This window comes from Hyla sarda, chromosome 2, assembly GCF_029499605.1.
Source record: "Hyla sarda isolate aHylSar1 chromosome 2, aHylSar1.hap1, whole genome shotgun sequence".
Classification (NCBI taxonomy): domain Eukaryota; kingdom Metazoa; phylum Chordata; class Amphibia; order Anura; family Hylidae; genus Hyla; species Hyla sarda.
The window spans coordinates 83,097,073-83,123,140 of NC_079190.1; the positions used below are offsets into that span (position 1 = coordinate 83,097,073).

A 26,068-nucleotide genomic window follows, 5' to 3' on the forward strand; every position below is an offset into this window, starting at 1 on the left:
CGGCAACTCGTGACGTCATAGCCCTGCCCACTCACGATGTCACACCCCGCCCCCTCAATGCAAGTCTATGGGAGGGGGCGTGACGGATGTCACGCCCCCTCCCATAGACTTGCATTGAGGGGGTGGGGCGTGACATAGTGAGTGGGCAGGGTTATGATGTCACAAGCTCCCGGCTCCAGCGTTCGGAACAGTTTGTTCCAACCGCTGAGCAGCAGAGTACCCCTTTAAGGTAGCAGGAAAACATTTTTAAAAAAACATGTACTCACCTGCTGTTCTCCTGCCGATGCAAACATGCCAGCACCATTGTTTACAGAGTCTGGTTCTTTCATCTGACATATAGGAAGTGCCCGCACAGCCAATCACTGCCCGCAGTGGTGACCTGCCTTAGGGTGGGTTCACACCACAATTTTCTATACAGTTTTTGGATACGATTTAAAAAAAAAAAAAATGTATGCAACCGTACAGCAAACCGTGCCCATAGACTTTCCATTCAAAACCGTATGCACCATATTGCATACGGTTGTCTCAGTTTTTCACACCACACAGTTTCTTACTTTTTTTTTTCTGGACAGAAAACCATGGCCTACCACGGTTTTTGGTCCAGGTGAAAAACCGTATAGACCCGTATACGTTTTTTTTTAAACATGGGAGATAATGGGAACCGTACAGAACTGTATGTGTGTACAGTTCCATCCAGTTTTTACCATACGGTTTTTGACTTTGCACAGTTTTTTTTCTTGGAATTTCAATCAAACAAGTGAAACTTTATTCATAATGGAGTGAAAAGTTCAAAACGTATGCGTTTTTTTTCTTAAAAAACGGATGCAACCAGACATCACTTTTCAAACCATATACAGATAAAACTTTGTACACACGTTTATATACAGTTTAGTCAGGTTTTGAGGAATCTGTTTTTTTATCAAAAACCTGAAAAAAAACTGTATTGCAAAAACGTGGTGTGAACCCAGCCTTAGCCAGTGATTCGGTTAGCTGGCACTTCCTATGATTTGAGATGAAGAGCATGAAGCTTTGAGCAGCCGGACCAGCACCGGCAGGGGATTGGCAGGATGAGGAGTTTGTTTTTTATGTTTTCCTGCCACCCTGATCAATTCTATAAGTAAAAATATTTCTCTGGTTAACCCCTTTAATGAGCCATGATTTATCTATGGATTATTAACCAAACCAGGATCTCCTTCAAAGAAAACTGACCCATTTGTAGAAAAGGTGGCATAACAAAGCAACCTATTTTTCGTCTGGAGGAAGGCTACTTTGCACACTTTTTCCCCCCCAACGATCATTGCACGGTCTATAAGACTATGACAACTTGGAATTCTTCCCAAGTAGACACGTTACCCCACAGACCCATATATCACTGTCTTAAGAAGAAAACATGCGGTTAAAGCAAAAGTTTTTACATGGTGTTATGCATGCCTACAGGTGGGCTGCGTGACATCGAATTTAGCAACTTTCAAGTGAGGATCCCTGTGGCACTGCGTAATGCCATGATACTTAGAATGCCATGACAATTTCTTATACAGTTTTCCTTGTTATCTGCAACAGGGAGGATGCTGAGCTCTTCATATAACAGAAGTCGTGACAGTGTCACAATGCATTTCATTACTGCTTACTGTGCAATTTTCTCTAAAAGAAGAACTAGCAGCTCTACCCATCTGTAATATTCAATATTTTAACTTGTAGAGTAAAAAAATAATTGATAAAAAAATATTTTAGCAAGTAAACTTCTTGGTAAAGAGGACAAATGTTTGATCTGTTGATATGAGGAAATACTTCATTCACCATTAACATGTAATATTTGTAATTCTAAATCCTAAAAGAAAGTGACATGAACACAAAGGATACAAATAAAAGAAAAGATGAAACACTACTTCTCATTTATAGTTTTTTTTTCTTTTCTTTTAAATAAACGAGCAGTGGCCTTCTTTGGGAATGGTTTGGTGTAGGTACTCATGGGAAATCCTTTTTGACTCCCGTTCCAGCAAACTGATCATTTAGGAGGATCAAGACAGGTGAAAGCTGTTTAGGACAACATATACAATCTTCCCTGACCACAGTAGCTGATAATAGTAAACTACTGGTCATAGTAGCACTTGGCTCAATGAACATCCTTTGTGTCCTAGAAATCGAGGACTAAATTCCTGCAGCTGGCTTCAGAGGCAAACAGTACATATCAGGATGATCTGCTTCTTGAGAGCAAACAAAACAGTGAAGAAGGAATGAGACAGCCTGGAACAATGGCCATGTTTATGTCCGCTGCAGGTCACCCTTAACAAACAGACGGCTATGCCAGTAATCTGGATTATCAAATGCACAGTCTTTTACCTCCAGTTCTCTCAGAGGTTGAATGTAAGCTCTTTGTAAGGCCTCTCTGTGGCATGTTTGGGGAACCACCATGGGTTTATCTAAGGGCTTTGGCTGGTCTGTGATTAATTTCATGTCCTCGTAGCCCTGTTTATCATCTGAATTGCTGTCCTTCCTGACTTTGCTATTTCGGTTCATGTAGGTGTATTCTGCATCTTTATCTCCTTCTAGTTCTTGGCTCTGGTTGCGTCTTCCTTGCTCGTTCATATACTCATAGTCCTCCTTGTTTTCGTACTCATAATATTCCTCCTTACTGTCCCGCCGCGTAGAGCTTGTGCGCTCTCTGCTTCCATCTCCTGCCCCTCGAATGTCCATATACTCATACTCCAACCTTTCTGACGTCTGCCTCTTCCTGTTCATATACTCATATTCATCATCCTCCTCTTCAGTGGCACTGGCCATGCATGGGGTTAGGGATCTAGATCCTTGGGACATTAGTGTTCCATCCTCTGATAGATCTGTGCAAGAATGGGAAATGATAAGCAAGATACATTTGTGCAGAACACTTGGAGCTTATTAAATACACAAAGAAACAATTCTCCATTGCCAAATAGTTAGAGTACAAGCTCTAGTGAAGCAGAGGTACAATATACTAGCAGGTCTAGGTCCATGTTTCTATAGATTGGTTAGGTTAAGGGAAAAGGGCAGAAAAATGTTCCTTTTAATGCTATTGTTAGTTATAGTTATTTTTACAAACGATCACTGTTGCCTGTTGGGATGTTGATAACGCTATTATTATTGGTGATTGGTCTCAAAAAGATTTAAAATATAGCGAGCAGTGACCTCATTGCGTATGGGGCAAGATCTGTTAGCCAGGGCTGGCAGACCACCCTATTCCTGTACGAAGTTGCAACTATGATTTCTTAGACACAGCACAGCCATTCAGAGTCAATCATAGATCAGTGAGATAAGAAAGCTGGTCAGTGTCTCTGGGGCTCCATGGGGCCGGCAGCATAGAACTAGTGACAGATTTCCTTTAAAGATATTTACTGTCTTCCTAATGTTACACACATATCATCCTGTCTGAACCACACTCTTAAGAGCCCTTTGAAAAAATGTTGTGTTCTAGAGCAGTGTTTTCCAAGTGCGGTTTACAGTAACCCTAACAGGTCATGTTTTTAGGATTTCCTTTTACAGACACCTGATTCACGGACTAGAATTATATCACCTGTGAAAGACTAAGGAAATCCTGAAAACCTGACCTGTTGGGGGGACTCGAGGACCGCGCTTGGGAGACACTGTTCTAGAGCAATAGCTCAAAGCTATGTCTTGGGCTGAACATACACATTAGATCTCTGTTATTCAACTGAACCTGAACAACCCATGCATGCACAATCACAGAGTCCGAGCATGCATATTTATTTCATGGAAAGAGGGGATCAGGCTGGTGACATCATTTCTGTTTTCTCCAGAACCTCTAGCAACAGGGAAACAATGGATCAGTATGCTAAAATGGACCCAACATTAGGGGCTGTTAGGCTGTAATCTACCCATAGTATTACTGCTTAATCTAATATGTATGACCAAAGGTTATAGCTACCTTAATGTACTCACTAAATACATTTTTTCCTAAATTATTCATGCTGTTTTTTTTGCTTATGGATGTAACAATCTCTGTTGTTTCTATTCTATGCATTCTAATGAACCTACATTTATTCTATATTAAAAACAACATGCACTGGATCAGCTGCAGGTCAGATGTGTACATACCTCCCTGGCTAAGCTCAGGCATTATGTACTCGCTGTCAGTATCTGGGGTACCAGCAAGTAGGCTCTCTCTCTGGGAGCGATAAGCACTGTCTAAACGTGAGCGAGGACTACGACTCAGGCTCCCAAATCCAAATGACGTTTCCTCTGTTGTTTCCATGTCAGATAGAGTACAACAGCCCTCAGATGACTCTGAGACTGTGCGGCCTACAGAGTCCTGCCTTCTCCTGGTTGCCCATCTGGCACCTGGATCGATACGGTGCATTGAACTCTGAAACAGAAGTAAAATTGTCACATTTACTGCACATGAAAATTAGTAATGAACAAGTAATATTTAGTAATATTTTCTTTCTTCTGTACATATTACAAGTAACTAATAAGTGTAAATAATCAGATCAAAACAATACAAATGATATAATATCTTCCTTCTCAGACATGAAGTTACCTTCTTGCTGATGGTACCAATGCTCTGGTTCATAGGAAGGTATCCAGCAAGTGAACTCTGCAAACTATGACTCTAAAACACAAATGAAAAAAACATAAGGTTATCTACAATAAAGTGCAAAATAAATGCACTTTTCAGCATCTTTATTTATAAATTGTGACATATAACTAATGACTCAATAATATATTGATCAATGACGGCTCTGACAAAGTGTGGTTTGCATGTAAAAGGTTTTTGTCACTTCTGAAAACTTATCTGAGCCTCTCTCCCTGTTTGCTCTAGTGAACAGTGATGCTCTCAGCATCAGGACCCCCATCAATTAACTTTCTTTAAAGTGGTACTCCCACCCTAGACATCTTATCTCCTATCCAAAAGGATAGGGGATAAGATGTCTGATCGCGGGGGTCCTGTCGCTGGGGACCCCCGCAATGTTGCATGCGGCACCCACCTGTTTCTTGTCCGGAAGCGCTGGAGGGTCTGGGTCGCGACCACGGGACCGGAAGTCCGTGACGTCAGGACTCCACCCCCATGTGACATCACTCCCTGTCCCCTCAATGCACGTCACGCCCCCTCCCATAGACTTGCATTGAGGGGACGGGGCATGACGTCACATGGGCGCGGAGTCCTGACCCTCCATCGCTTCCGGACAAAAAACAGGTGGGTGACGCATGCAACATTGAGGGGGTCCCCAGTGGCGGGACCCCTGCAGTCAGACATCTTATCCCCTATCCTTTGGATAGGGGATAAGATGTCTAGGGTGGGAGTACCCCTTTAAGTGGCAGGTACTTTATCATTACATGAAGTGTTCATTTTTCCCTAGAACTCCCTTTGAGTGTGGAAGCTTAAAACTGAAAGAGAAGAGCACCTTAGGTTTCTTTACAACATTGCTCCTCCATGTTTGGACATCCTTTGCAATCCAGGGAACCTTTAAAAATTCAGGGAACAGAGTAATGGGGCCTAAATACTAAATGATCCCCTTTTCTAATGCCTGAATGCCCACTGCAAAATTTCAACTTTTCATTTATACATTAGCCACATTTTTTCATAAATGCAACTATATTCAAATCTCTTTAAAGGAGTAGTCCAGTGGTGACCCAGTGGTGAACAACTTATCCCCTATCCTAAGGATAGGGGATAAGTTTGAGATCGCTGGGGGTCCGACCGCTGGGGCCCCCTGCAATCTCCTGTACGGAGCCCCGACAGCCCGCGGGAAGGGGGCGTGTCGACCTCCGCACGAAGCGGCGGCCGACACGCCCCCTCAATACAACTCTATGGCAGAGCCGAAGCGCTGCCTTCGGCAATCTTCGGCTCTGCCATAGAGATGTATTGAGGGGGCGTGTCGGCCGCCGCTTCCTGCGGGGGTCGACACCCGCTATCTGGCCGGAGAGCCTGGCCCCCGTACAGAGAGATCCCAGGGGGCCCCAGCGGTCGGACCCCCCGCGATCTCAAACTTATCCCCTATCCTTAGGATAGGGGATAAGTTATTCACCACTGGACTACCCCTTTAATAGCAGCCCTATAAAGCACAGTCTACCATTAAAGTTAAGGTATTAGCAGTTAGGCCAGATGTACAGATTGCACGGCTTATTATATAAGACTCCAATACACATTGGATTTCTGTGGGACCGGCCCACTGTCTAATGTGCATGGGTGCCTCCCTACTCTCCTCTAGAAGATGACGAAGGGAAGAGAAATATCTGGAATTATGAATTTTAACTGCCTTTTCTGTTTTTAGAAAGATAAGCAGTCACCAGGGGAGTCTGGCAGTGGCTCTGAATTAAAGGGGTATTCCAGGCAAAACATTTTTATATATATATATATCAACTGGCTCCGGAAAGTTAAACAGATTTGTAAATTACTTCTATTAAAAAATCTTAATCCTTCCAATAGTTATTAGCTTCTGAAGTTTTCTGTCTAACTGCTCAATGATGATGTCACGTCACGGGAGCTGTGCATGATGGGAGAATATCCCCATAGGAACTGCACAGCTCCCGGGACGTGAGTCATCAGAGAGCAGTTAGACAGAAAACAACAACTCAACTTCAGAAGCTAATAACTATTGGAAGGAATAAGATTTTTTAATAGAAGTAATTTACAAATCTGTTTAACTTTCCAGAGCCAATTGATATATAAAAAAAAGTTTTGGCCTGGAATACCCCTTTAAGGCATGCAAGAGAGATAGCAGTAAAAGAGCAAATCGGCTCCTGGCTGTAGTTACGTTAGTTAAAACCTTACCCTAGAATAGTCTATTCTTTGTCGGGATGCATAAAGAGTGCTTGGAGTTTTTGGGTGTGGTTCAATATCTTCATCATCTTCTGTGCCTACATCAGGTTCCATATCTTCCACTTCTTCTTTATCACTTAGTTGTGGGGCTTCCCCAAGGAGAGGTGACAGAGGAGCATCACTGTCTCGCTACATGGACAAAGGCAAGAATAAAACTTAGTGACAAATCTTACATCGGGAGAGTACAAAGTGCACGTCAGCATCAACATAATTGGGGAGATTTATCAAAACCTGTGCAGAGGAAGAGTGGTCCAGTTGCCCATAGCAACCAATCAGACTGATTCTTTCATTTTCCACAGGCCTCTTTAGAGGCCTGTGGAAAATGAAAGAAGCAATCTGATTGGTTGCTATGGGCAACTGCACCACTCTTCCTCTGCACAGGTTTTGATAAATCTCCCCCATTGTGTATAACTGCATATAAACAAACAATAAGTGCACAGATAAAAGCAGCAATAAATGTGCAGAAGGAAGATCTTTACTCGACTAACGCAGATCTTACTAGTGTGCAAACATTATAATAAATCACGAGCCAGCTTTTATCCTTCAATGCTGCAATAACTAAGCCCTGACAAAAGAATGCCATTAATAGGCAGAAAACGTATGGAGTAGATTGAGGAAATACTCACCTTTATGACCAGGTAGCGGGGAGGATCCCTGGCCATACGGGTGAACTCGTTTCCCAGCTCCTTGAATGTAGGCCGAACATTCTCATCTATCATCCAACCTAAGATGGAAGTCAAACATGTCAGAGTTCAGCTGCATGAAGAAGAACACCTGAGAAACAAGGTGGAAACTCATGAGTCAAAAGCTCAGACTCACATTTCACCATGACCATGTAGACATCAATAGTACAGATTGTAGGCTGAGGAAGTCGCTCCCCTTTTTCGAGAAGGTCTGGTACTTCAGACAGACGGATACCTGGATATGGCTCATCTCCAAATGTCATCATTTCCCACAGTGTCACACCTGGAAGGAAGCAAAAGCGACACACAACATTACTGCTGGAAATTCACAATCCCATGAAGATCTTTAGAAAGTGATGAAGAGGAAATGCGGTTATGATCTAGAGACATTAGACTTACCGTAACTCCACACATCACTTTGGTGAGTGTATTTCCCGAAGTGTATACTTTCCAGAGCCATCCATTTTATGGGGGTCTGTAAAAAGTCAGAGATAAAAACAATGGTAAGTAAGCAAAAGTGAAAGCATGCACAGCCATGGTCACATATAATCTCAGATATAGCCTTAAGAACAAAATGATCCTTATATATAATTATATAGAGCATGGGTGTAAAACATGTGGCCCACGGGCCGCATGCAGCCCACAATGAATATTTTGCGGCCCAAGCAGAGCCAGTACTTGCCCTGCAGTGGCGGATCCCCCATCACTATTAAGGACATCCCTGTGTCCTGGAAGATGTTTTCGGGACACAGGGATACCCCCGTCATCTCTCAACGGCCCCACGTTAAGTTCAAAAACGCAGGGGCCGCCGGGATATAGCGCATGCCGGGACATCACTGATGTCCCGTGTGTGCGCCCATAGCAACATAGGCGCAAAGGAGCGGAACATGGAGGTGGAAGACGTGTGCTGGCCAGTATGGCTCCTCCGATCCCGGTACCTACTGCTATGGCTGGACCGGAGAAGTGGTGGTCAGAGCACTGAAGTGGGGCAGTACACAGGCATACGGCCTCCAGCCATACACTGTATATGGCTGAAGGCTGTATGTCTGTGGGGGAACTATACTGCACATCTAATGTTGGGGAACTATACTGCACATCTAATGTGGGGGAACTATACTGCACATCTAATCTGAGGGAACTATACTACACATCTAATGTGGGGGAACTATACTGGCAACCTAATGTGGGGGAACTATACTGGCAACCTAATGTGGGGGAACTATACTGGCAACCTAATGTGGGGGAACTATACTACACATCTAATATGGGGGAACACCGGAGAAGTGGTGGTCAGAGCACTGAAGTGGGGCAGTACACAGGCATACGGCCTCCAGCCATACACTGTATATGGCTGAAGGCTGTATGTCTGTGGGGGAACTATATTGCACATCTAATGTTGGGGAACTATACTGCACATCTAATGTGGGGGAACTATACTGCACATCTAATGTGAGGGAACTATACTACACATCTAATGTGGGGGAACTATACTGGCAACCTAATGTGGGGGAACTATACTGGCAACCTAATGTGGGGGAACTATACTGGCAACCTAATGTGGGGGAACTATACTGGCAACCTAATGTGGGGGAACTATACTGCCAACCTAATGTGGGGGAACTATACTGCCAACCTAATGTGGGGGAACTATACTGCCAACCTAATGTGGGGGAACTATACTGGCAACCTAATGTGGGGGAACTATACTGGCAACCTAATGTGGGGGAACTATACTGGCAACCTAATGTGGGGGAACTATACTGGCAACCTAATGTGGGGGAACTATACTGCCAACCTAATGTGGGAGAACTATACTGCCAACCTAATGTGGGGGAACTATACTACCAACCTAATGTGAGGGAACTATACTGCCAACCTAATGTGGGGGCCTCGTATTGACGTTCGCTCACGTCACGCTCCCAGAATTCATGGGCCGGCATTACTACGTCCTTTTTTGGATGCGGCCCACATAAACTTAAACTTTGTTTTTTTGGCCCATGTTAGCCTTTGAGTTTGACATGCTTGATATTTAGTGTTAAACACATGAATAAATTGTTCAATATTATTCTGTATGGCAAATAGAAATGATCTAATATTATACAGGTAGTAAACATAACTTAAAACTCAAGAACAGAACTTTCTCCAATATTACTAAAATTGACAAAGACTCATGTTCCAGAGTTCAGTTTTGAAGGGATAAGTGTCTGATTGAGCGGGGTCTGACCTCTGGGACCTCTTGCGAACTCCAAAATGGTGCCCGAAACTCCCTGCTGCATAGATTACTGGGTCAACATGCATTCTTTATGGGCACCAGAAATTCCCCAGTACAGTGCTCATGTATATCCAGAGAATGCATGGAGTGCATGCAGACCCCGCACTTCATGCAGCAGGGAGATTTATGGCCCCTTTCTGCAGATCATGGAGGTCACAGATATCAGACCCCATGTGATCAAACACTTATGCGTTTTAAATTCTAGAGTACCCCTGTAAGACCAATGTAAAGAAATCCCAATCTTTTTAAATTCCCTCCACAGCTGTGATACGGCTCCCAGTGTGTATTCATTTCAATAACAGAAGAACTATTCACAATAAATGACAACATAATATTTGGTTCAGATCTTTGTTACACCCCGAGTAAGGTTGAGTGATGAATGGCTGCTAGATCAAAGCGCTCATCTGCAGCTTAATATTACCACGCTAGTATCATACATTACAGTAAAACTATGTTTGTTAGGATTCAATACATTATATACTAAAAAGAGGGATTAAGCAAAGCTAGTACAGAGGACAGGTGGAGGTGAGGAACAACTAGGCCGGGGCTTCTGATTTCCTTAAAGCCTCTGGCACCTGATCGGTTCCTCTGGTCATGGCCTCCATTTTTCCTTTGCATTAGGTTTGATCAACTTCCCCTGTGATAATTCTACAACAGATATAAACAGATATGAAGCTGAACAGCTAAAAACACAACCTTGATCTCATTGTAACAGTATTTCTTGTCATCTGGGTACAACAGATCTGCTACACCAAAATCGGACACTTGCACGTGATTGGCATGCTTCATAAGGACATTGCGAGCGGAGAGGTTTCTATGAACCATGCGGTGTTCCTCCAAGTAGTACATGCCCTAGAGAAAGAAAAAGAAGAAATCACACATTAATCAGGAGAAAAGCTGAACCTCTACTGATACATTGTATTATATACATAGTTATTAGTTTATTACATATTACATATTGGTGGACAAATTGGCTGTTTTTCATATTATCTTTGAAATGTTTTATGTACATAGGAGCAGCCACACCGCCCCTGAGGTCTCCAACCAGGGATGATAATCGGATTGGACATCTTGGATTTTTAATTCATCCCAATATATTTTTATAAGTGATGTCAAATTCATACACATACCCATGGAGGCCCAATTGTTTACAAGAGAGTCAAGGAAGATGGCTCAAATTGTCAGGTTTTTTTTACGTATAAGGTGAGCTTTATAATGCTTTGCTCAGGACTAATATACCAGTATATTAGGATGGTCACATAAAGATATTGGGCATTATGTACTATGAGTTTCACAATATTTCCCTTGTCATTGTGAATTTGTATTCACTTTTCCATGATATGCATGAATGGGGTTCCATATGTCTTTAAATAGGCACTGTCAGAATCAAAAACTATGTTGTACAAAACATTAACCTTTCTAATATACGTCATAAGAATTAATTTAAATTTTTTTTTAAATAGAAATAATGGCTTATTAAAAAGCACCCCATACCATCCAGAAGACAATCCTGTCTGGATGCAACATCATCTCTGTCCACAGTCATGGACAAAGTTCAGTAAGTGATAGTGGGGCTAGCACCCCTCTGTGCTCACTCCTGTCCTATCAGACTGCAGCAGAGAGGAGGGGTTACAGAGCAGCCTGCAGTGATTGGATGAAGAGACCCAGCACTAAGGGAGGAAGATGAGTCATGCAGCAGAGTGAGGATACGCCCCCTCCAAAGCACAGAATGACAAACCACGTGAGCAAACGATAGAGGATATTTGTGAGAGAAATATAGGTTCTAGACACATAAAAAATTATATGTTCACGATCAGGAATAGGTACTGAGTAGAATATCAAAATTTTTTGTGGGATATGACAGGTACGCTTTAAACTTTGACACATTGGAAATGTGTCAAAGTACATCAAAGTTTTAAACCTCTCTGTTGAAAGTGAAAAATTAAAGCCTGGAAATACACCAAAACCAGGGGGATTGTGAAAACTATAGAAATCACACCCACATTTCGGAACAAAAAGTAACTGATTGGTCGGGAAAATTTGGTGCAAGTTTGGCGCAATATGTTAATAAATAGAGTAATATGCATTTACTCATGCTTTTTTCCCAATACAAAATACAATAGTGCATAAGGCCCAATGTGTTTTATGTGTGTGAATAGCAAGACTTACCCGGGCAATCTGCACACACCAGTTTAGCAGCATTTGTTGACCAATGGCACCAGTGTCCTTGTTCTGCCTAACATACTGAAGCAGTGAGCCCATAGGCAGAAGCTGTGTGACTAGTTGCAGTTGTGCTCCTGGACAAATACCCAGCAATCGTACGACACATGCATGATCCAGGCTTCCCATGGCGAGCATGTGCTGTGGAGTAGACAGTTGTTACTGTTAGTGAATGTTCTTACATGGCAGAAAGATTATTGATAAAGGAAGAAATTATTTGGTCTGTTGCACATTTTAACATCTGCATGGAGTTTGCATTAACATGCCCTTTCTCTTTGCTTCGTATGCCTACTACACTTTTTTTTTCCAAAAATCAAAGAAGCAACCTGATTGGTTGCCATGGGCAACTCAGCCATAATGCCCAATCATGTTTTGAGACTCTTTAGGGTCAGACATTAATTGTAAAAAAAATTACATCTATAGATCAAGTTCTTTTTCTTCTGGGAATGAGATACTTTGCATTTATATATTTCTAACAAGGCCAACAAGGCCCAGGCCTAGGGTGGCACTTTATCAGGGCGCGGGGCCTAAGGACAGGATTATCTTATTTTGAAATCTTTGGCGGCTGCCAATAACTTTGGACAACGCCCTCCTCCTAATGATACTGTGACAGCCGCCTGGTGAGTGCAGGGCAGTACTCCTCTGGGAGAGGCAACCACAAGACGGAGCCGCCTCACATTCATACCTAAGAAGGGTTTGTAACAAGCTGAGCATTCCGGCCAGCTCAGATTCATCCAATGAGAAGGCAGACATGTCCTCCATCAGCATCAGCAAACATTGGCCCATAGATTATGGGGGGTGAATTGGGTTAGTCAGACCTAAGGCAGCACAAAACCTAAATACACCACCGCTCTGACCAGGGGAAGATGACACTTCAGGAGACCAACATCTTAACTTAAGTTTATGACTGTACAAACATTTTTATTAATTTTTTCTTGCCAGCTATGTATTAAAAGTAATAAAGTAAATCTACATTTAAAACATGAGCCACATGAGGAAAGAAAAGCTGATTGGACTTACATCAGTGAGCGCATGGAATGTCTGACCACCATTGCGATCTTGTATCACTTTGATGCTCACAGGGATCTTAACAGAATCACCATCTGGGATCCAAACACCCTGCACGAAGGAAAGTATATGTGGTATGAAAACGAGGATGTAAGACTACATCATTTACATCATTAATTGCATGACAGATTGTATTAAACATTACACTAAGATAACCAAGAATGATGTGGATGAGTTTAAAAGTATAAACAATATCATTCTGGCTGGGTCCATTCATTCATTTATTGTGAGTAGCTGATCGGTGAGGATCTGACAGAAGGGGCACCCACCAATCCTAAGAATGAAGATCCCTCGTCTCCAGAGATAATGGCAGCTCTATCACTCTATCCACTCTCTATAATGAACTTCCATAGATAGTCAAGCACTCGGGTATTGTTGAAAATACTATAAAGAATGAATGTACGAGCATGCATGCTGCTCCATTCCCCCGGGTACAAGGGACCTCCGCTCTCAAGGTCATCTGGGTTCCCAATGGTTAGACCTCCACTGATCAGCTACTTATTATCAATCTTGTGATTAGGTGATAACTTTTAATCTTCGGATAAACACTTAAACACTGACAAATAGATCTGTAGGATATAGAAGGATATGTGCAATAAAGTGTAAAGTAATTGTTAGATATATGATACCTTGTGCACAACGCCAAATACCCCAGATCCAAGAACTTTGAGCTTCTTCAGCTCTGTGCTTTTGAATATTCGAGCTTGCACAGTGTTGGCTTTTTCTGATGGATCCAGCATTTCATTACCCTGAGAATAAATAGAAGCTATTTTTATCTCCTCCTTTTACCTCTTGCATCTACCTAGTAGCGTAAAGGTGGGCACAGATAATAGAAACAAACTACAAGTGATATATAACAAATGACACAAACAGAGCTCACATTTTCTCCTGTGTTCAGGTTTTAAAACAGATTAGGGGCTGTTCACACAAGCAGATTTCCTGTGGATTTTCACAGCATATTTGCTGCAGAAAATCTGCAGTAGATCTTGCTATCATTGACTTAATTGCGTCAGCAGAAAATCCACAATAGATGCAGATTTGATGTTAATCTGTGGGCCCATTGAAGTCAGTGGTAGCAAAATCTGTTGCAGATTTTCTGTCCGTATGAACGGACCCTTAGGGCTTGTTCACACGAGCGCATTTCCTTACAAACTCGCAGCGTGTTTCCCGCTGCGAGTTTGAAAGGGGGTGGGCTCTCCGCCGGCTGTCACTGGAACATTTTTGGCAGCGTAAAATCCATCACACACACCGTTCAGACAACAGGGTCTGCAGCGGATTTTCAACAGCGTAAATCTGCTGCGGACAAGCTGCGGAGAGCCCGCCCCCTTTTAAACTCACACTGGGAAACACACTGCAAGTTCGAAAGGAAATCCGCTCGTGTATTCAGACATACAGGATCTGCTGCATATTTGATGCTGCAGACCTAAAGCTGCAACTTTTATGCAGCAGATTTCAATGTAACCTAAATCAGTGAACACAGCTTCAATTCTGAAGCATGAAATATGCGCAGATACTGTACGTGTGAATAGACCCTTAAGATCAGATCACACGTCCTTCTTTTTTGCTGCAGCAAAAATAAGGACAAGTGAACTGACCCCTAAGGGTGCATTCACCCTTACAGTATCCTGCGCATATTTGAAGCTGCAGATTTCATGCTTCAGATTTAAAGGTGTACTCTGCCCCTAGACATCTTATCCCCTATCCAAAAGGATAGGGGATAATATGTCGGATCTTGGCTGCATGACCCACCTGTTGCGGCTTCCAGAAACGCAGGAGGCTTCGGCTCCCGACCACGGTGACGTCAGATTGTGACGTCATGACTCCACCCCCGTGTGACGTCATGCCCCGCCCCTCAATGCAAGTCTATCGTGACGTCACGATCTCACGTCACCGTGGTCGGGAGGCATTAGGATGAGAGCCTCCAGCGCTGCCGGAAGCCGCAACAGGTGGGTCCTGCAGCCGAGATCCCGGGGGTCCCCAGCGGCGGGACCCCCGTGATCTGACATCTTATCCCCTATCCTTTCGATAGGGGATAAGATGTCAAGGGGCAAAGTACCCCTTTAAATGTAAACCAAATTACTAAAGACAGCTTCAAATCTGCAGCATTAAATATGCGCAGGATACTGTACGGGTGATTACACCCTTGGGATAGGGTAACACGTAGCGTATGGGCCTGCGTATTTCTGTGCTAGCAAAGTCTATTGGAGTAATAATAAAAACCCATAGACGTTGCTAGCACTGAAATGTGCAGCGTCATATACGCGAGGTACCTTAAGAGGCATTTGGTTTCAGAAAATATAAAACTACTTTTTCTATAATGAAAAGTTTTAAGCTCTCCCCATGCTGTCAAGCAATAAGAACCATTATCTTTTAACTTTACTTATCCCGGTGATTAAAAATAAATAAATCAATATAATAATCTGTGTACTTACATCTCCTCTCTCCAGGTAGCGTCTCATAGCTCGCTTTTTTCGGATTCTCAATCCTCTCCAGTACAGAAGTGCTAGGAGACTGCAGCAACACAGGACAAATATGGACACAACCACCGCCCCTGCTACCATTGCTTGAGTTTTACTGTAAAGAAAAGAAAAATCGGAATTTTATCTAAAATCTAAAGCCTGGGGGGGGGGGGGGGGGGGGGGTGATAGCTCTAGTATTAAACTATGGCATAATGGCAGTATCAGATTTATGGCTCCTGGTTAGCTTTTCCATATCGTCCAGAAGTTAAAAATATAAATTACAGTGGTCCCTCAAGTTACAATATTAATTGGTTCCAGGACGACCATTGTATGTTGAAACCATTGTATGTTGAGACCATATCTCTATGGAAACCTGGTAATTGGTTCTGAAGCCACCAAAATGCCATCCAAAAATAGGAAAAAGTGAGGATTAAAGATAAATAAGTAGATAACTAATACAGATAAAGCAACATCGTACATATAAAAGTAAGAAAGATCTGCTGGGAGCTGTAAATCACTGTTTATTTCAGTGTTTCCCAACCAGGGTGCCTCCAGCTGTTGCAAAACTACAACTCCCAGCATGCCCGGACAGCCAAAGGCTGTCCGGGCATGCTGGGAGTTGTAGTTTTGCAACAGCTGGAGGCAACCTCTTTGGGCAACACTGGTCTATGTAGAGGACAGAAGCTTCTTCAGGGTCCTGTACAGAACACGCAATGTCCTAAAAAAAAATAAAAGGAAAATGGAGCCGCCCTCACCTGATGCCCAAAGGAGAAGCTAACCCTGGCACTGGTAAAGAGTACAGAACATGTAATACCACCCTGTACTGTAGGGGGCGCTACCAGACACCAGGCAGTGCATGCACAGGGGTTTTACCAGTGAAATATCCATTCTGATTGGTCGGTTCTTCCAGCATTGACATGTTTCGCAGATTCCAAAGCATTGTATGTTGAGTCTGGTTTCAAGTTACAATGGTCCAGAAAAGACCATTGTATGTTGAAACTATTGTATGCTGAGGCCATTGTAAGTTGAGGGATCACTGTATATATAACTTTAAATGATCAGTAAGTACATGTCTGAGTTGTCTCCTTAGATAGACTGGGACTACATGGAAACTATGTAGAGTAGTGGACTTCAAACTGTGGACCTCCAGATGTTGCAAAACTGCAACTCCTAGCATGCCCGGACAGCCGATGGCTGTCTGGGCATGCAGGGAGTTGTAGTTTTGCAACAGCTGGAGGTCCACAGTCTAGAGACCACTGATGTAGAGATACTCTACACTAGTTACAGTTCTGTACTAAGCATGCTATGTTCAACCACCATATTGCTTAGGTATTCTTTCCCAGAGGAATTTTTTTCTTTGCCATAACATCCATTAAGACATTTTTTCTGCCTCATTCTTTATGGATCTTAAAAAAAAAAAAAATTGAATGCTCCTGTGAGAAATCAGAGCCATACAAAAGGTAGTTGTTAGTGCTTTGTCCAACACTACTCAACTCTATGCACAAGACACTAACATCCTCTAGAGGGCAGCAAAGCACAAATCACAACTACTCGAGAATGCAAGTATTCCGTGCAGTTCAGTGTCTGAAAGTTTAAAGACAAAATAGAGTAAACTACTATCATAATATTAATGTCTGTTTACTTTAACAGGGCATAATTATGTATTTCTGAATGTAACTATAATGTAATTTGTAGAGTTTGTAAAACAAAGTCAATCGTTGTGTATTTTGGAATAATTTTCTAATAATGCACTTGTCCGTAACATTAGCACGCTAAAAAAAACTGAGGTGTTGAAGAGTACCTGTCCCATAAACTTTTGACATGTTGTAGCGAAATGTCAAAAGTGTTGAATCGGTGGAGATCAAGAGAACGAGCCGCAGGCTCCTGTCCTTGTTCTAAGTCATGTGATCAAGGCATGATTGACTTACATTAAGAGTGTGTCCAAATCATGTGAAACAGGGCCGGTAGAGAAGGCCGACTTCTACCAGCTTGTTTTCAGACCCCTGCTGATCATAATTTTTGACATGTCGCTAGGATGTGTAAAAGGTTTTTCCAACTGACAGTGCCCATTTAGAATAGGGTCACATGTAGCGCATACACCTGTCATGCTGCGGCTGCGCCAATGCCAGTCAATAGAGTGAGCTCCCTGCTGTGGCCGGTTAGCCCTGTGTGTCTGCTCATAGCAGCGGATTTTCTGCTGCAGATCTACTACAAGCAGACACACTGGGCTACCCGGCCGCAGCAGGGAGCTCACTCTAGTAGCTGGTGTTGGTGCATCCGCAGTTTGACATACGTGACCCTACACCTATGAGGTAAATCAGGATGGCTATTCACATTACCCCACCTCACCCCGAGTGCTACAAGGAGACTGGCCACACAACCTTAAAGGATGGGTCCGGTAAACCTTAAAAGGAGTGGTCCAGTAAAAAACAGCTTATCTCCTATTTCATTTATCTCTATGGGAGCACCGCAGATGCCCGAGTACAGCACTCATGTCTCTTCAGCGCTCCCACAGAGAATAAATGAAGAGCGGGGTCCCGTTCAGGAGATCATAGGGGGGTCCTAGTGGTCCTGTGGATAAAGTATAAGCTGTTCTTTACTGGACAACCCCTTTAAAGTCTACCTGTCGTCAACAAAAACTTTTTCTATAATGTAGATAATACCATTATATGTATATTTGTAATATACATTGATTAAAAAATGTGTATATTTTTGTCCCTGCAGCTATTGCATGTGTGTCTCTGAGGAGTCCAAATACAGGAAGTGAGGGTGGACAAGCAGGGATCTGTGCACTAAGAAAAAGCAGGACAGTGTGCACTGAGGCTCTATAACATGCTCCTGGCTTATACATCAGGATGATTTGACAAACCAGGAGTCTGCACAGATCCCTGCTTGTTCTGCCCTCACTTCCTGTGTTTGGACTCCTCATAGAGACACACAGGCAATAGCTGCGGGGACAGCATTTTTTCACCCAAAAATATACACAATTTTTTACCAATGTACTGTATATTACAAATATACAAATAATGGCATTATCTACATTATATAAAAAGTTTTTGTTGACAACGGCTACAGTTTAAGATTGCCATCTTGCCCTGCTACAATTGCAACCAATTTTAGTGAATGTGGTTGCATTGAAATTAAGCAGATCTGGATTCCTGCCAACCGTTGCGTTGCAGTCGCCTTTCCCTGCCAGTTGCAACGCAAGCACATTCACTATCCTTAGCTGCAATTTAGCAGAATGATACTGCGACCGTACTATTCGAGTCACCGTGTATCCTCATGACATCAGTCCAGGCTGATTGTTAGAAGCTTCATCCATTATAATATTAGACTGAGCTTTGCTTGGACACCGTAAGTCGGAGTAACCCATGCACACTATTACCTTAGGGAGCAGGATGAGATGTTAAACTCAGGGAAAAAAATCATAAGGAGAACAGATAATTACAGTGATGTCATATGATGAGTAATGTTCCAATGCCGGTGCCTGAAGCAGCATGATAGAGGCAGGAAGGGTGTAAGGCTCAGGTTAGAAATCTTAATTTTCGCCCAATTCCTGTACCACAAACCAAACATTTAATTCATTCCGGCTGAACATTTCACGTGCTGGTTGTATGGGGAACACATGAGGATTGTTCACATGGTTCCTTTCACTGACTGGTACTTGTATTTATGGAAATAACAGGAACCCAGCCAGAGATCGTGACTTCTCTTTATCCCACATGGTGGATTAGGGAAATACCAGGACAGTTCCACCAATGTAGACACAATAATTCTTCATTGTTCTATGCTGACACTTACACCAGAAATACATCTTTTTATGCCTGTTTGTGTGTTGGATGAAATTTATCTCTCTTATACAGTGACCCCTCGACCTACGATGGCCCCGACATACAATCATTTCAACATGCGATGGTCTCTCAGAGGCCATCGCATGTTGAAGGCAGCATCAACATACGATGCTTTTTTTATGTCGGGGCCATCGCATAAGCGGCTGTCCGGCAGCGCAGACTGCTTCAGCTGCCACCGGATAGCCGTTTATGGTGCCCCGTGTGGTCCGCTGACGATCACTTACCTGTCCTCGGGGCTCCGGCGCGTCCTCTTCGGGATCCCCTGCATCGTCGGCGCTCTCCATTGATGTCATTACATCGCTGTGCACGCCGTCCCGTCATCCAATAGGATCGGCGTGCGTAGCGACGTGATGGCGGCGACGGAGAGCGAGGATGCCGGGGAAGCAGAGGCCTTGCCGGAGCGTCGGGGACGCGGCGACAGCGATGGACGGCGACATCCTGGGCAGCGGTGACGAGCGGTGACGGTCCGGAGCGGCGGGGACAGGTGAGTACAATTTCCTCTAACAGTGGTCTACAACCTGCGGACCTCCAGATGTTGCAAAACTACAACACCCAGCATGCCCGGACAGCCAACGGCTGTCCGGGCATGCTGGGTGTTGTAGTTTTGCAACATCTGGAGGTCCGCAGGTTGTAGACCACTGTCCTATACTTTACATTGCACGGATCCCTCAACATACGATGGTTTCAACAAACGATGGTTCATTTGGAACGGATTACCATCGTATGTTGAGGGACCACTGTACATATTTTATGTAAATCATTTCAAGTTTATCCCGAGAGTGCAATCGGTGGAAATAATGCCTCTTGCTAAGTTGCTATTGATACATTATTATTGTGCAATACACCAGAACAGAGTATGGACAGAGGGCTTTCTCCTTTAGTATCTTTCTTCCTGGATGACTACGATATAAATCCCATTTTAGTTTTGTCTCAGATTAAGAACAAACACCATTTAGTCAGTTTACCTTTCAGCAGCACGCAGAACGATGTTAATGCAGTCCTGGATATCTGGGCCTACGCACCTGCCAGAAGAGAGGATTACTGTCATTACTGTATTACTAATAGCAAAAGGAGGAATTCAGGTCACATGAATGCCATAAACACAGACTATCCCAGAGGCAACCACTGACTGCAGGTGAAAAACTACATTTGGATTAATAGGGGACTTTTCTGGGGTCCCTTAAAGGGTACCTCTCATCAAATAAACTTTTGATATATTTTAGATTAATGAATGTTGAATAATTTTCCAATAGCATGTTAATGAAAAATATGCTTCTTTCTACTGTATTTTTCCCGATCAGTCCTGTCAGCAAGCATTTCTGACTCATGCTGGAGTCCTAAACACTCAGAGCTGCCAGCCTGCTTTGTTCACAGCCAAACAGGCTGTGAACAAAGCAGGCTGGCAGCTCTGAGTGTTCTCCTTTGTGAACAAAGCAGACTGGCAGCTCGTAGTGTTTAGGACTCCAGCATGAGTCTGAAATGCTTGCTGCCAGGACTGGTAGGGAGACCCCTAGTGGTCATTTCTTCAAAGTGGAAAATTAAATAGAAAGAAGCATATTTTTTAATAAAATGCAATTGTGAAGTTATTCTGCATACATTAATCTATAATATATCAAAAGTTTTTTTGATGAGAGGTACCCTTTAACCTTATTGAAGCAGGACATGATTCTCTGCATAGCACAACAACCTAATGGTGTTGCTCAGATATTCCACATTAAAGGGGTACTCCAGTTGAAAAAAAAAAAAATAATATCAACAGGCTCCAGAAAGTTAAACAGAGTTGTAAATTACTTCTATTAAAAAAAAATCTTAATCCTTCCAGTACTTATCAGTTGCTGTATACTACAGAGGAAGTTGAATTGTTCTTTTCTGTTTGACCACAGTGCTCTCTGCTGCCACCTCTGTATGTGTCTGGAACTGTCCAGAGTAGGAGCAAATCCCGATAGCAAACTCTCCTGCTCTGGACAGTTCCTGACATGGACAGAGGTGTCAGCAGAGAGCACTGTGGTCAGACAGAAAAGTCAACTTCCTGTGGAGCATACAGCAGCTGATAAGTACTGGAAGGATTAATATTTTGTAATTTTACAAATCTGTATAACTTTCTGCCACCAGTTGTTTTGAAAAAAAGAAAAAAAAAAGAAAAGCTTTACTCCAGCTGCACACTGGTTGCCTACACATATACTACAGTGTATCAGCTGTGGCCCTCATACAGGCTGTTTGTGACTATCCAAGCTCATCCAAGCTACAGAAACAGCCAAGTAACCTCGAAAAAAATTCCTGCCTTCTCTTCCTTAATAATAAATAATAAACTCCTAAATTCATGGTAAAATGGCAATGTCTGATCATCTTTTCTAAAAACTCTCTATATTGCTATTTCTCTGTTATTCCTCCTGGAAATGTACGCATAACCTGACGCTAGAGCCTTATCATTCCCCTTCTCAATGTTTAATATACAAAAAAAAAAAAAAAAAAAATCCCCAAGGGTAACTGATCCAACGCTTTAGAGAGCAAAAACAGAAAACATTGCGTTTCTATGGATCATATATTCTTTATTAATTTACAAAAAATGCACAGACAATACATACAATATTTTAAGAACAATTAAAAGACATAGAATGCAAGCCAAAAGTGGTAGTCCGGTGGACCAGAACTAACAGGCGGTGACAGGGACCAGCAATGAAGGTAAGTACTACAGGTCAATGCCTGCTCATTGTAATAACACCAAGGAGATATATACTAATGTAAAGTGCCTTATATTTATTTATACAAGAGTAAAAAGGCCATAAAACATGGCAAAAAAAGTGCAATGGCAGAGAAATACATGTACGTATCCCTGCATTCCCCTGAGTTACCAAGGTAAAGGTATCAAATGTGCAACATAATGCATAAAAAACTGGAAAAAAGTGCATAGAGTAACTAGCACAACTCACATAGCCTGTAAGGACAATGTAAGAAAATATAATATAAAGCTTAAAAATACCAATCAACAACCTGGTGTGTGGAACCCTGGTCTCTCGCCAACCCGACGTTTCGCTCCTCGCTTCAACACCCCAGTTGACCCGCTCGGCTCTGCATATTTCAGTAGGGGTTAATTATATGCCAGCACGCTCTCTGGCCGCTCCACTCTGCATATTACAGTAGGGGTTAATCATATGCCGGCACGCTCTGACTGCTCCGCTCTGCATGTTACAGTAGGGGTTAATTGTGTACCGGCACGCTCTCCGGCCGCTCCACTCTGCATATTACAGTAGGGGTTAATTATATGCCGGCACGCTCTCTGACTGCTCCGCTCCGCATATTACAGTAGAGGTTAATTATATGCCAGCACGCTGTTACGCCGAGCGCTCCGGGTTCCCGCTCCTCCCCGGAGCGCTCGCTTCACCTCCTCCGCTGCAGCGCCCCGGTCACGTCCTCTGACCCGGGGCGCTGCGATCCTGCTGCTAGCCGGGATGCGATTCGCGATGCGGGTAGCGCCCGCTCGCGATGCGCACCCCGGCTCTCCTACCTGACTCGCTCCCCGTCTGTTCTGTCCCGGCGCGCGCGGCCCCGCTCCCTAGGGCGCGCGCGCGCCGGGTCTCTGCGATTTAAAGGGCCACTGCGCCGCTGATTGGCGCAGTGGTTCCAATTAGAGTTATCACCTGTGCACTCCCTATATTACCTCACTTCCCTTGCACTCCCTTGCCGGATCTTGTTGCCTTAGTGCCAGTGAAAGCGTTCCTTGTGTGTCCCTTGCCAGTGTTTCCAGACCTTCTGCCGTTGCCCCTGACTACGATCCTTGCTGCCTGCCCCGACCTTCTGCTACGTCCGACCTTGCTTCTGCCTACTCCCTTGTACCGCGCCTATCTTCAGCAGCCAGAGAGGTGAGCCGTTGCTAGTGGATACGACCTGGTCACTACCGCCGCAGCAAGACCATCCCGCTTTGCGGCGGGCTCTGGTGAAAACCAGTAGTGGCTTAGACCCGGTCCACTAGCACGGTCCACGCCCATCCCTCTCTGGCACAGAGGGTCCACTACCTGCCAGCCGGCATCGTGACAGTAGATCCGGCCATGGATCCCGCTGAAGTTCCTCTGCCAGTTGTCGCTGACCTCACCACGGTGGTCGCCCAGCAGTCACAACAGATTGCGCAACAAGGCCAACAGCTGTCTCAACTGACCGTTATGCTACAACAGTTGCTACCACAGCTTCAGCAGTCATCTCCTCCGCCAGCTCCTGCACCTCCTCCGCAGCGAGTGGCCGCTCCTGGGATACGCTTATCCTTGCCGGATAAGTTTGATGGGGACTCTAAGTTTTGCCGTGGCTTCCTTTCCCAATGTTCCCTGCATCTGGAGATGATGTCGGACCTGTTTCCCACTGAAAGGTCTAAGGTGGCTTTCGTCGTCAGTCTTCTGTCCGGAAAAGCCCTGTCATGGGCCACACCGCTCTGGGACCGCAATGACCCCGTCACTGCCTCAGTACACTCCTTCTTCTCGGAAATCCGAAGTGTCTTTGAGGAACCTGCCCGAGCCTCTTCTGCTGAGACTGCCCTGTTGAACCTGGTCCAGGGTAATTCTTCCGTTGGCGAGTATGCCGTACAATTCCGTACACTTGCTTCTGAATTGTCCTGGAATAATGAGGCCCTCTGCGCGACCTTCAAAAAAGGCCTATCCAGCAACATTAAAGATGTTCTGGCCGCACGAGAAATTCCTGCTAATCTACATGAACTTATTCACCTAGCCACTCGCATTGACATGCGTTTTTCTGAAAGGCGTCAGGAACTCCGCCAAGATATGGACTCTGTTCGCACGAGGCGTTTCGTCTCCTCGGCTCCTCTCTCCTCTGGTCCCCTGCAATCTGTTCCTGTGCCTCCCGCCGTGGAGGCTATGCAGGTCGACCGGTCTCGCCTGACACCTCAAGAGAGGACACGACGCCGTATGGAGAACCTCTGCCTGTACTGTGCTAGTACCGAACACTTCCTGAGGGATTGTCCTATCCGTCCTCCCCGCCTGGAAAGACGTACGCTGACTCCGCACAAAGGTGAGACAGTCCTTGATGTCTACTCTGCTTCTCCACGTCTTACTGTGCCTGTGCGGATGTCTGCTTCTGCCTTCTCCTTCGCTACAGTGGCCTTCTTGGACTCTGGTTCTGCAGGAAATTTTATTTTGGCCTCTCTCGTCAACAGGTTCAACATCCCAGTGACCAGTCTCGCCAGACCCCTCTACATCAATTGTGTAAATAATGAAAGATTGGACTGTACCATACGTTTCCGCACGGAGCCCCTTCTTATGAGCATCGGATCTCATCATGAGAGGATTGAACTTTTGGTCCTCCCCAATTGCACCTCGGAGATTCTCCTTGGACTTCCCTGGCTTCAACTTCATTCCCCAACCCTGGATTGGTCCACTGGGGAGATCAAGAGTTGGGGGTCCTCTTGTTCCAAGAACTGTCTAAAACCGGTTCCCAGTAACCCTTGCCGTAACTCTGTGGTTCCTCCAGTAACCGGTCTCCCCAAGGCCTATATGGACTTCGCGGATGTTTTTTGCAAAAAACAAGCTGAGACTCTACCTCCTCACAGGCCTTATGATTGCCCTATCGACCTCCTCCCGGGTACTACTCCACCCCGGGGCAGAATTTATCCTCTCTCTGCCCCAGAGACTCTTGCCATGTCCGAATACGTCCAGGAGAATCTAAAAAGGGGCTTTATCCGTAAATCCTCCTCTCCTGCCGGAGCCGGATTTTTCTTTGTCTCCAAAAAAGATGGCTCCCTACGTCCCTGCATTGACTACCGCGGTCTTAATAAAATCACGGTTAAGAACCGCTACCCCTTACCCCTCATCTCTGAACTCTTTGATCGCCTCCAAGGTGCCCACATCTTCACTAAATTGGACTTAAGAGGCGCCTATAACCTCATCCGCATCAGAGAGGGGGACGAGTGGAAAACGGCATTTAACACCAGAGATGGACACTTTGAGTATCTGGTCATGCCCTTTGGACTGTGCAATGCCCCTGCCGTCTTCCAAGACTTTGTCAATGAAATTTTTCGTGATCTATTATACTCCTGTGTTGTGGTATATCTGGACGATATCCTAATTTTTTCTGCCAATCTAGAGGAACACCGCCGGCATGTCCGTATGGTTCTTCAGAGACTTCGTGACAACCAACTCTATGCCAAAATTGAGAAATGTCTGTTTGAATGCCAATCTCTTCCTTTTCTAGGATATTTGGTCTCTGGCCAGGGACTACAGATGGATCCAGACAAACTCTCTGCCGTCTTAAATTGGCCACGCCCCTCCGGACTCCGTGCTATCCAACGCTTTTTGGGGTTCGCCAATTATTACAGGCAATTTATTCCACATTTTTCTACCATTGTGGCTCCTATCGTGGCTTTAACCAAGAAAAATGCTGATCCCAAGTCCTGGCCTCCTCAAGCAGAAGACTCCTTTAAACAACTCAAGTCTGCCTTTTCTTCGGCTCCCGTGCTCTCCAGACCTGACCCTTCCAAACCCTTCCTATTGGAGGTTGATGCCTCCTCAGTAGGAGCTGGAGCTGTTCTTCTACAAAAAAATCCTTCCGGGCATGCTGTCACTTGTGGTTTTTTCTCTAGGACCTTCTCTCCAGCGGAGAGGAACTACTCCATCGGGGATCGAGAACTTCTAGCCATTAAATTAGCACTTGAGGAATGGAGGCATCTGCTGGAGGGATCAAGATTTCCTGTTATTATCTAC

At 44.3% G+C, this 26,068-nt stretch overlaps 1 protein-coding gene across 4 annotated transcripts in view; it reads right to left on the bottom strand.

Annotated features, from left to right (window-relative positions):
- Window positions 1-202: 202 nt before the first annotated feature.
- ERBB3 (erb-b2 receptor tyrosine kinase 3) overlaps window positions 203-26,068 on the bottom strand; it is a 130,833-nt gene continuing 104,967 nt past the window's right edge. For all 4 annotated transcript variants that reach the window (XM_056562320.1, XM_056562321.1, XM_056562318.1 and 1 more), the window contains exons 16-28: window positions 20,333-20,389; window positions 15,490-15,631; window positions 13,687-13,806; window positions 13,010-13,108; window positions 11,939-12,130; window positions 10,466-10,621; window positions 7,897-7,972; window positions 7,634-7,780; window positions 7,441-7,538; window positions 6,767-6,943; window positions 4,532-4,603; window positions 4,090-4,357; window positions 203-2,837 (exon numbers count right to left, since the gene is read on the bottom strand). In XM_056562320.1, coding sequence (XP_056418295.1) covers window positions 2,263-2,837; window positions 4,090-4,357; window positions 4,532-4,603; window positions 6,767-6,943; window positions 7,441-7,538; window positions 7,634-7,780; window positions 7,897-7,972; window positions 10,466-10,621; window positions 11,939-12,130; window positions 13,010-13,108; window positions 13,687-13,806; window positions 15,490-15,631; window positions 20,333-20,389 — 2,179 coding nt within the window. In that variant the 3' untranslated portion in view covers window positions 203-2,262. The remainder of the gene's footprint in view (window positions 2,838-4,089; window positions 4,358-4,531; window positions 4,604-6,766; window positions 6,944-7,440; window positions 7,539-7,633; window positions 7,781-7,896; window positions 7,973-10,465; window positions 10,622-11,938; window positions 12,131-13,009; window positions 13,109-13,686; window positions 13,807-15,489; window positions 15,632-20,332; window positions 20,390-26,068) is intronic.